The sequence below is a fragment of the Saccostrea echinata genome, unplaced genomic scaffold (genome assembly GCF_033153115.1).
Source record: "Saccostrea echinata isolate AGI-Se365-2 ecotype Australia unplaced genomic scaffold, CSIRO_AGI_Sech_v1 ptg000014l, whole genome shotgun sequence".
NCBI lineage: Eukaryota > Metazoa > Mollusca > Bivalvia > Ostreida > Ostreidae > Saccostrea > Saccostrea echinata.
Genome location: NW_026889763.1, coordinates 10,681,758 through 10,694,161, shown reverse-complemented (window position 1 = coordinate 10,694,161; position 12,404 = coordinate 10,681,758). Strand labels below are relative to the sequence as shown.

Here is a 12,404-nt window from a genome sequence, read left to right as displayed (position 1 = left end):
GTTGGATATAAAATTTATATCACTCGTGAGACAGGATTTTTATGCCCCTGGATCGAAAGATCCCGGGGGTATATTGTTTTTGTCCTGTCTGTCTGTCTGTCTGTTGTCAACTTTAACCTTGCCCATAACTTTTGATTGGTTGGAGCTATGACTTTCATATTTCACATGTATATTCCTTGTGACTAGACCATCATATTTGACCTTGACCTTGGATTTGACCCACTTTTGCAAAATTTTATGAGACTTTAACCTTGGCCATAACTTCTGAACAGTTGGTGCTTGGGGTTTCAAACTTCACATGTGTATTCTTTGTGACAAGGCCTTCCTTTCGATACCAACCACGTTGACCTTGACATAGGAGTTTGACCTACTTTTGAAAAACTTTAACCTTGGCCATAACTTTTGAATGGTTGGTGCTAGGGCTTTCATACTTCACATATGTAATCCTTGTGACAAGACCTTCCTTTGGATACCAACCACTTTGACCTTGACGTTTTACTTACTTTTAAAAAACTTTAACCTTCGCAATAACCTCTGAACAGTTGCAGCTAGGTCTTACAAATTTCACAGGTATATTCCTCGAGACAAGACCTTTCTTTGGGTACCAACATTTTTTATCTTTTGACCTGGATTTTGACTTGCATTTGAGAAACTTGAACCTTCGCCATAAGCTGCCGTACGGGGGCATCAGTGGTTCACAAACACATCTTGTTTGATATTTCACTCGTGCTTCGCAATCAAAAAATCCTGTCCCACTCGTGAAATAAATTCCATATCCAACAACAAAACATTGAATATCCTCTATATATTATTATTATTATTATTTCTACTAAGGACAGTGAAAGTCTTAAAGAAAATGAGTCAAGGAAGAGATTATTTTTCTATGAAAATACAAATTGCATATCTCTCTTCTTTTTTCATTAAAAAATCATTTTATTGTAAAAATAAATACTTATTTCACTGTGTATTTTAACTCAATTATGTATATATGCCTTACTACCACCAAGTAATGAACTTCTGCTACCTATACTGGCACTAATGTAATATCGATATCACTGGACAGTGACCGAGGCATGACGATATCTTTGAAATAAGAGATTAGTATGTAGATTACTTTAAAGTGATCAAAAAGCAATGGATGAAAATGACATTAATGTAAAGCACTCACATGTTTTGGTGACAATCAAGCAAGCAATACATTTACAACTGGTGTTTTGTCAAAGCTGTGTTCAACTTAAATCTGGTACATTTACACTTTAAGTAATAAATAAAAGGGCACATTGGGTGGAGGGTCCAGGCTCAGCAGAATCTGCAGTGGATGGAATTAGTAGTCATACTAATGGAAGAAGCTTTCTGAACTATAATAATACAAAAAAAATAAAACAAACATATTACTTTCACTTGCAATGACTCTTTTTACAAGTAATGTAGTTTATTATTTTAGTAGGTCACCTGAGTTTACTCAAGTTACCTTTTGATGTCTGTTTTCCTCTGTCGTCGTGCGTTAACATTTAAGCATTTTCAGCTTCTTAAAAAATTTCAACCAATTTTGGCACACGGCATCTATGGATGAAGGGGAGAAAACATTGTGAAATTCATGGCCCCTGGGGCCTGAGGGTTGGGGGGAAAACCATCAAAATTAATACATTCTTTAAAAATCTTCTTCTTTACTCCTGGACATCAAGCAGCCAAGCTGTTAGCATGATTGTAATAAGCATTGATCATGAGCCTTCTACCAAAATTGTGAAATTCAATGGCCCAAGTTAATTTTGTTTTATACTTCTATGGACCCTTTACAGTGTTGTATCATACACAGGTAACTGTTAAGGGGGCTCTCTACACCAACAACGTAGGAAGATTTTTGTTGCATGCATTCACTTTCAATAGTTGAGTCAATATCCAAGAAAATATATTCCAAAAGTATCAAGCTTTATTTTATTTTATTAAATTTTGAATTATATAATAGAAATATCTATTTTTTTCACTTTTTTCAGTGGTTAAGGTTTTTATTTTGTATGTAAATATATTGTTATGAAAATTTATAATAATAAAAAAAAAACATAAACATCAGAAATGAAGTTTGAATATTTTTTATTCAAATGTACAAAAAAGAGAAATAAAAACACTGAAAATTACTGTCAAGGAAATATGCTGGTTGGAATCCTACAAAACTCTAAAAATATAAATAATATTCATAGGTAAGAAGATGAAAGAAAGAAATTGAATGAAATTGAACAATTAAAAAAAAATTGAGACATTACAAAAATCATGGTAGGAAAGATCCTATTAAACAGTTATCTTTCTTTATTTTACCTGAACTCAAATATCTTGGTATCAATTTCCTTTTTTTTTCTTTTGTTAAAAATAATACAAAGAATTATTTACGAAATAACAGTAATACATGTAATTTCATGCAAAAAATTTATCTATCTATTAATCTATCTACAATGTATATATCTAAGAAATACTTATGATCATAAGCAGCTGTTACTAATAAATAAGAAAAAGTCACTATAGCTACAATGATATATATATATATATAGTTATATAAGAAAAAAACATAGAGAAGCAAAACAAATGCCAAGACACACTTTGCAAACAACACAGAACAAGCACATACAAAGGAAACACGAAACAAAAATATTTGAAAATGGCACATGGATATTTTAAATATGAAATGAAATGATTAAATTTGAAAAAATTGCAGAATTTTAGAGAAGATAAGAACAGAACAAGATATACTTACAAACAAACATGAACTGAAGCACACATAGGACACACAGAACAGAAAAAACTTGAATGATACATGAATATTTTCAGAAATGAAATGAACACAATGATTAACAAACAGAAAAAAAGTATAGTTACCTGTCAGGTCTGTACAGAATATATACACAATGTCCGAGACAAATGGGGTCAAACTTACTTTTGTTAATTGTCTTACCTTTGTACAGTTTTCTGAAAAGGGAAAAGTGGCTTACATGATATTCATGTGATTATCTTTTTATTTGAAAATTATGTGAAAATCATGTAAAAATTATATAAATATTTTTTCATGCGAATATCATGTGAATAAGTTTGTATAATATTCACATGTCAGCAAATATCAGCTGTCTCGTTTAAAGTCATCATTTCGTAAGTTCTATGGTCGATACAATGACCTTGTCAGCAAATACAATTTATCATTGAGTCAAATGCTGACTGACATTTTTCACACTAATTGTTAGGCCATTATTTTACACACTGAATTGTCGACGGATTTTTCCGTTATTTCCCGATCATGACAAGGAGCACACGGCGGGTGTGACCGGTCGGCAGGGGATGCTCACTCCTCCATGGCACCTGATCCCACCTCTGATGTTTGGAGGTCCGTGTTTGCTCTGCTCCTATTTTGTATTGATTAATGGACTTTTGAGCTTGAATACTGTTCGTTATCTCCATATATTTCATGTATATTATTTAGAACTTTCATGTGAAGTTTCTCTGCACGATTTTTATGCGATATGCTCTTCATGTAAAATTCATATGAAAGTTATGTCAAAATGGCTTAAAGTTTTCACATAAATTTCACGTCTTGTTTTTCCTCTCTTTCTCATCTAGAGAATTTACATGAAATTCATGTGAATTTCATATAAAATTTATGTAAGCAACTTTTGCCTGTGATACCCCTGTTATAATATATCAATTATGTAAAACTTATTAAAGGTACATGCGTATTTATTTTTTTTTTTTAAAAAAGACAAGTAAATGAATAATATCTTTGCAAATAAAACAAACAACTTGATTCAAATTCCATGTTAAGAAAAAAAACTTCAGGAAGATAAATGAGTGACTAACTTTGCAAACACAGACTTTGTTCTGGTCACCCTTACCACTCCTTCAGATTTTGTTTCACTCAAAATATTCTCAATTCCCTCTTGTCCTCCTCTTTCATATGCCACTTTCAAATGTTGGTATGTCAAACCAGACTGGGCTATTTTTCCTTAACATGTAATTTGAAACAATGTTTATTAATGGTTGCAAAGATACTAAGCATTCATTTGTCTTTGATTTGTACTCTATTGAAGATATTACATACTGTACACTAAAACTGTGTTTTAATAAAATTTCACAGCTTATGTTTAAATTTAAAACCAATGATTGCAATGCCTGTACATCTTCAAGAGGTGAGTGGGCCATATATGACATAGACATACAATCTTTAACTAAAGTTTCCAGCTTGTAACACTTCTTTCCTGGCAAAACTTCCCTTAGCACATACAAACTATCAACAAAACCTTCAAAAGGTAACAAATTACATGTACAATTTAAAAAAGCTTTCCTTAAAATGATTGCATCGAATGCCCGTCCATTGTGACAAACAAGTAAGGGTTTGTTAAACTGCTAGGCATCTTTCAATAGATAAACCTTTCAACTTTTTCCTTGTGATGAAACATCACCCCATTGACAACATGTAAGCCATGTGATTTTAAAAACATTTTTACATTTTATTTGAACCCCCCCCCCCCAATCATATAAAATAAATGAGAGCTTACATTGGCATTTCAATGCTGAAATCAGTGATTAAAAGGGATGTGTGAAAGATTTATTAAATTAAATTCTGGTGTGGCATTCCTCCTTAACAAAAGGTCCATGGGCATAATGTTCATTTGATACAATGCAGTATTTTCTTTTATTTACATTTTTGATACATGTGAAGTTGTAAATAATTTGGAAAATTGTACATTTTTTCAAGAATGATTGCTATCAATTCTTCAGTCATCAAAATAAAAATAAGCAGTCCATGTCTGAAATGAGCATTTTGTATCCTGAAGACTAAATGAGTCAACATGGCAGATGTAAGCCAAAATAATAATTTTTTGTTCACCTGAGCCAAAGGCTTAGTATTTACAATACATTTTTATTGTACTTTTATTTTGTAAACTTTATGAAAGCTTTGGCCACAACACAAATAGGGATGGGGAGTCAAAAGGTGAAATTAATTAATACATTCTGAATTTACAATCATTCAAAGCTGTCTAAGTGCAACGCCATAAGCGAAATTCAACAATTTTCTTCAGAACTGTTCAGGATTGGACAGGTAAGAAATGCATTCGGACAAGTAACATTTGTTGGCAGCTCGTCCGATGAACATTTGAATATTTTAGTAAATGTTGAGTCCTAACAATATAATTTAGTATGTCAGACTCTACTACTCTTGACTTTTTAAAAAATCTAATAGTATGTATACTTATATTTTCCCATAAAAACTACAATTCCTTGTCATGGCCCACCCATTTCTCTAGAACCATGATTTAAACACACTTGAATCTACATTAATGGAGGATGCTTGCAGTGGTTCTTGAGGGAAAAAAATTCAACCATTAATTTCCCCCTTTTGTTGATTATCTCCCCTTTCAAGAAAATTTGACCCTATTTTTTCTCCAAACTTGATAAGAACATTTCATTACACACAAAGGTTGGTTGAAATAGGCCTAGTGGGTCTGGAAAAGTTGAAAATATTAATGTGAAGAGTTAACAGAAGGACAGACAAGTCAGATGATGGGCAACACACCCCTACTAATGTTATTGTGATTTAAATTCAAGACACGTAGTGTAGGTTGACCCATTCAAAGGTTATAGGTTAGAACCGATTTTATTAATAAAATTAGCAGTAAACAGGAAATTGCTATAGTCTGTTTCTTTTAAAAACATGTCCTATGAAAAATGTGTTTCCAGACCTTTCTGAGAGATGTTCCTGATTTTAAACAGAAAAGGCTGGGGGGGGGGGGTGTCTTCGCTTTTGTGATAATTTACGGCGAAAATTTGATCTCAGTAGTAACAGTTTTTCCAAAATCGCCCAATCCGCTGGTAGAAAAAAATGTGTAATATCTTCTTCAATGACAAACCTTTGTTTACCTTATATGGCTATTGTTATTAATGCGCAGAGAGGACCATACCACGAACAATTGACCAATCGTTGAATGAATAGCAACGTTTACTGGACAACTACATGTATACATTTTACTTCGAACACGTGGTAAAGGTCAATCTACGATCGATATTAAATGGACTGCAAAAACCAGTTAAAAAAACAAAACTGTTTTTAAAAAAAATTAAATGATTAGAAACTATGAAAGACGTCACTGGTGTTTGCAATTTGTTGTTACGTTGTTAACTAGAAATATTATATAATAATATGTAGTCTGTGTCACGTTCAGAACACCAGCACTTCAAGGTTAAGGAAAACGAGCAGCATCTCTTAGGCATTTAAACAGTTAAATGGACAGCAAAGATTTTTTTTTTACATGAATACCCGTGGTCACATGTGATTTTGGCCAGGGAACCCACCTGACAATTGTATTCACCGATAGTACAACAAAGGAATACAGACGCAATTAAATTGCCTTACAGTCTGACTTTGAGAAAAGCTAGAATTCCACGTTTATTTAACAAATGAATTGTTTGTAATTGTGAGCATGGGAATAATAGAATAAAAATGGACAGATTACTTTTCATCTACGAAATGCATGAAAAAAAATGTTCATTGTGCCTTTCCGACCGCCTGTAGATTTGGGTTTTTCCCAAGCGTAAAATTCTTGTAGTATCCGTAGTAGCCCACAATGCAATTCAACTCATTCAGCTGATTTTTCAGTTTAAGATTTTTGGTACCTCATTTGCTAATCTGACGCCCCCCCCCCCCCCCCCCCCAAAAAAATAGTCCCAGTTTCCTTGCAAGTGTTTTTGTTCAAAAATAATTTTTAATATATAACTGCAGAAAATAATTTCATTAGGAATACTTATTGAAGTTTGAATGAATTCAAGAGAGACTAAAGTACATTTCTACAGGTATTGTACAGTGGTGAGAACTGAAATGCAACATAACTTTTCTGTTTTCCATGTCTCCACGTGGAAGTCACTTCCTAGCCACATTTCCGTGAATAATTTACCTTATCTCTTGTAGTCTCGGTTAATCTCGCCAGAGCTACTGTCAGAGCTACTCCTCGAGTTTTAATTTGCAGAACACCGAAAAATAAAAGGTTCCGAACACATTAGTAGGAGTGAACAGGTGATCAGAAAAATTCCCTTTAACTTTTGTTTCAGGTATCCGAGTTAAAATGTTTATACAGATCATGTATATGATAATGGGTGGCCCTAGAACAAATATATTGATAATAGAATCTAATGACTCTTAAAACATTACTTTAATGAAAACATTATTTGTCAGGTACAGGTGATTGATATAATCAACAACATATATAAGACATTCCAGCGTGAATGCAGAGAGGGAAGGGTGAAAAATATCTCAAACCCTTTTAAGCGTCTTTTGGCAGCGACAGGTAAGGATTTCTATACAAATTCTATGATACATATAAAGTAAAAAAAAAAACTTATGATGAAGTGCTAGGGACTTAGGATTTTGCTTCAATATAAATGTGATTTATCATGTCAGTTAAATTTACAATATATATATTCTAATGCTACAGGGAATAAAGTTTTTGATGTAAGTGTCAATCAATACAAGCATGATTTACTGTATTGATATTAAAGTACCTATTTTTCAAAAGAACCTTTTATTTTAAAAAAAACTGACATGAGGCCCATGGGTCACATCACTCAGCTGAGCACATTGGCTAGGAAAAAGCACTGATCAGTTCAGTATTGAGAAAGTTTACATGGGGGTTGGGACAACCTTGAATATTTACACTATTTGAGGGTGTACTATGTAAAGAATCTTTCCTATAAATTTCAACTTTTTTGGCCCAGTGGTTCTTGAAAAAAAGATTTTCAAAAGATGCCACCAATTTTTGCTAATTCTTAATTACCTACCCTTCAAGAGAGTGTGGCCCTTTGTTTAAACAAAATTGAATCCCCTTTACCAAAGAATGTTTTGTGACAAGTTTGGTTGAAATTGGCCCGGTCAAAAATGTAAAAAGTTTACAGATAGATGGACAGACGGACAACAAACAAAATGTGATCAGAAAAGCTCAGTTTAGCTTTCAGCTCAGGTGAGCTAAAAAGATAATCTCTGAATTTTATCCTGTGACAGTTTAGTTCATTAAATCTCTACCATAATTTAGGATTATCTGAAAAGAGTCTTAGAGCTAAGCTGAAAACTGAAGATCCAGTAGAGACAGTTGTTGAAGACTTGCAAGTTCCTCCTGTAGAACAGAAGTTCCACTCCAATAATGGGCTTAATGACTTTGATGTGGACCTGGTGAAAAGGACCATCCATGAGATGCAGTTAGGGGGCGAGTATGTTTCTCTCCGTCGACTGTCAGGTTTATTGGTAGAAAGGGGAATCAGGATCATCAAGTCATTACTGGGACGGCTTTTGAAGAAACTTGGATTCAGGTAAAGTACAGTACGGCAAATGTTTGAGTTCTCAAAAATTATCTGTAAGAAAACCATATCATTAATACACAAATATAGCATTATATTTTTATATAAAGAAAATTTTATAACAGTTTCACAGACTATTTGCAAATTACAGATTAATTGGAAAAGATCATCTATTTTGATTTTTTTTGTGAGGCCCATGGGTCACATTGCTTACCTGAGCACTTGAGTTGGAAAGAACAGTAATCAGTTTAGTATTGAAAAGTTTAAAAATGTTAGACATATAAGTGGTCCTTGAATCTACAAAATAGAGGATGCTTCCACATTTCTTTGACTAATCATGGCTTTAGATTTTTAAAGAATTTTATATTCTACTTTGGCCCGTCCCTACCTCCTTGGGACATAATCATTTAAAATCTACTTAATTAGAACAACAAAATCTGTGTCAACCGGCCACACTCGCTGTAAGCCCCAAGTATTGATCAGGTACTGTAGATGGCTTTGAACAAACTACATCTATGCTACGTGAGGATGCTTCCATGCAAGTAAGACCAATCAGAGGAAGATTTTTTTGTATTTATTCCCATGTAAAATTTTGATTAATTTCTATGGCCCAACCCTTCTACAGGAGTTCATGGTTTGAATCTTTGAATCTATACTCCTGAAGATGCTTCCACTTAAGCAGTTTCATATTTTCTGGCTTTGTGGTTCTTGAGAAGATATTTAAAAGATTTATTTTCATTAATTCATAGTTATCTCCCCTTGGAAGAAGGTGTGGTCCTTCATTTGAACAAAGAACTCAATCCACAATATGCCTTATTTGGCCTAGCAAATATGAAATTTTCAAAAAGGGATTTAGAATAAATAAAAGTGTTACTTCTCACCCTAGAACATTGACTCATTTCACATGTATAACATTTTCTTTGTACCGGATATTAATAAAGGCAAACTAAACACTAAACCCACAGTGGTTCGAGGTTTTCCGGGAAAATTCCAAAATTTAGCACATATTAATCTAAATTTACACATACAGCACACCCGTTACCGCAAAATAATAAAACAGAAATTTAAATATTGAAGTCCGATAAATGTTTTCCAGTGAAAAGATTTTGCGTTAACGAGTGTGCTCATATTGAAAATAAATAAATAAAAAAATTCCATTTCGCGTGAAAATTATCGTCTGTTATGATTCCTGGAAGAAACGCAAGAATATTAGAAGCTGTAGAGATTTATGAATTTTTTCTAAAAAGACACACTATTTCTGGGAGACATGCTGTGTAAAGGTAAGTGATTCTTGTTTCTACAAAAAAATTAATAACAGATGATCAATAAATTTCCATAACAGATGATCAATAAATTTCCATGGACATATTTTTTATAAAGTCAGCAAATTATTACAGTCCTAAGTAATTGGTAGTGTGGCACTCCACTAAATAACCTGCCGATTTGTTTCAACATTACATAAGATAAATTCTCTCAATCTATCAACCTTTCGCTGAGCTATCTTTCACCATATTCCATACTATGTCGTATACTCCGGGACAATCTTTTCCTTACGAATTTTGCTTTATATTTTTTTTTTATAAACTCCCTAAAGAAAAGGCGTTATTAATCAATCGAAGTAATTTTGATAACAAAGAAAAGAAAAAGCTTTTTATATGACAATTTTTTTTTTATTAAAATATGTATAAGAAAGTTTCTTGTTTATATAAAATAAAAAATATCCTATTTAGAAGAAATTATTCAACACAATAATTAAATAAATTACGGTAAAGAGCAGTAACTCATTCAAGGATCACCAAACAGTAGTGCATGCATCCTTGCTAAATTTCAATTTCAACACAAAACCAAGAAACATCAACAGTAACAAAAGAAAGAATAAACCAAGGGGAAGGGGAGACAAGGAATTAAAAAACAAAACAAAAACAATACATCTATTTCTGGTAACAATAACTTAATTTGATGAATTTATAAACGTGAAATTTCAATAAAATTTTTTAATAATTTTTTTTGTTTCATTTATTTAAAATTTCAACATGAATCCAAGAAACACCAACAGAACAAAAGAAAGAAAAAAGCAAGGGATGGGGGGGGGGGGGACTAAATAAAATGGAATTTAAAAAATTCAATACATCTATTTCTGGTAACAATAAATTACTGTGAAATTTTTGAAATGACTGTAACTTACACAAATATAAATATTTTTTAACATCATTTTTTTCTCTTCTCTTTTTTATTATTTATTTATTTATTTTTTTTCTTTCATGAATAAAGAATTAAAGTTAAAATATTATAATTTTAAACATTTACAAATAGAAAATACATTGTATTACCACTGTATTATTATTTTTTTTAGTATTTCAGATGTCTGGTTCTGCAAGAAAGTTTTATTGCTGCTTTAACTGCCCTCGAAGAGTGCGGCAAAAAGACAGACACAGTGTTCCGAAGAAATGTAGGGCTGTCATAACAAAGCTGTCCGGAAGGACACCCTCGGACAGGGATTTTCTTTGCAATAAATGCAAATGCGTGTGCTACTACTATCTTAAAAGAAAGGAGCACCCCAATTCTTCCAGACCTCAAGACCATGGTAAGAAAGAAGTGTCATCAGCACCCTCTGCACCTCCATTTAGCCCACCATCGATTAGACTACCTTTTCCATGCACATCAAGGGGACATGCTATGTGCTGCATCTGTAAACGTCCTGGACCCAAATTAGTTGTAGTTCCAGTTGACCTAAGGCACCGCATTTTTATTTCAAAGGAGGTTATTATCCCAGCTTGTTCTCGTTGCTGCCCTAACCATCCTCAACAAAGCATCCAAGATCTCAATCCTGTTGCTAACACCACCACCTTCAACAAAACATCCATTGTTCAACTTATAAAGTTTTTACGGTCTGAAGTCATGAAGAGTGAGAAAACTAGGCTGGATTTCAACAACAGTGAAAGTCTTACTGACGCTGAATACCTGGATCTCCTTGGAATTTCTAAAGCTGCATTTCAAGACTTGTTGATGTATGTTGAGGAAATGAAAGTCAGATCAACTCCAGCACGAAGCGTACGAACCAGCCTTGCCATATTCTTGATGAAGCTCAGAGGAGGAGATTCAAATCGCATTCTCTCTACATTATTCAATGTGTCAAAATCCAGTATACATAGAGCTATTAAATCAATTAGAACAGCTTTGATGAATGGCAGATTTGTAACAGAGAACCTTGGATTTGGTCACATCACAAGAGAAATGGTCATCCAACAACATACTCGACCATTAGCCCAGTCCTTTTTTGGTGATGCAGGAACCCAGCAGGCCATACTTGTCCTTGATGGAACCTATATCTACATAAATAAAAGTGGTAATTTCAAGTTCCATCGACAGTCGTTTAGTCTTCACAAGGGCAGGCCCCTAGTTAAACCACTAGTTATTGTGTCCACTACTGGCTACTTCGTTTCTGTAATGGGTCCTTACATCGCCAAAAACAACGACGCCACCATACTTAACCACGCCATGAAAACCAACATTGATGACATCTGTAATTTGGTCAAGGAGGAAGATATTTTTGTGATTGACAGAGGATTTAGAGATTCCTTGGATTATCTTGAGCAGATGGGAATCAAAGCGCAGATCCCGTCCTTCATGGCAAAAGGTGAAAAACAGATGGCGACTGAAAATGCCAACACCAGTAGATTAGTGACAAAGGTATTAAATATGACCAACTTTGTACTTTTATTAAAAAAGTTCTAAAGAAATTTTTTTTATCTATTTGAAAAATTCATTTGCATACATATTCTGAACAAGTTTTAACAGGAAGTTTCTACATAAACTGCCCTTATAATACATGTACCTATATATCTATCATCTATCCACAGATACGCTGGGTTGTCGAATCCGCAAATGCTCGGATAAAGCAATGGCGTTATTTGGGGAAAATACTTCCATCAAGCCAAATACCACACATCGGTGATTTTGTCCGGATTGTGTGTGCCATATCCAACAGGCATGTAGTTTTCTAGTTTACTAGAAAAAATATAACATCTGAAAAAATAATTTTATTTACCTTTTAGTAAAGAAGTTCCATATGTTTATCAAGT

The 12,404-nt window shown here is 33.3% G+C and overlaps 1 protein-coding gene across 1 annotated transcript; it reads left to right on the top strand.

The window, feature by feature from the left end:
- The first annotated feature begins 10,683 nt into the window (after nucleotides 1–10,683).
- On the top strand, nucleotides 10,684–12,057 carry LOC133186476 (uncharacterized). Its single transcript, XM_061321716.1, has one exon. It carries the CDS (start codon nucleotides 10,684–10,686, stop codon nucleotides 12,055–12,057), a length of 1,374 nt encoding a protein of 457 aa, XP_061177700.1.
- Nucleotides 12,058–12,404: the final 347 nt, after the last annotated feature.

Bases quoted from the DNA above. Each gene is read 5' to 3' on its own strand.
- LOC133186476 (XM_061321716.1), top strand. From the start codon at position 10,684: ATGTCTGGTTCTGCAAGAAAGTTTTATTGCTGCTTTAACTGCCCTCGA.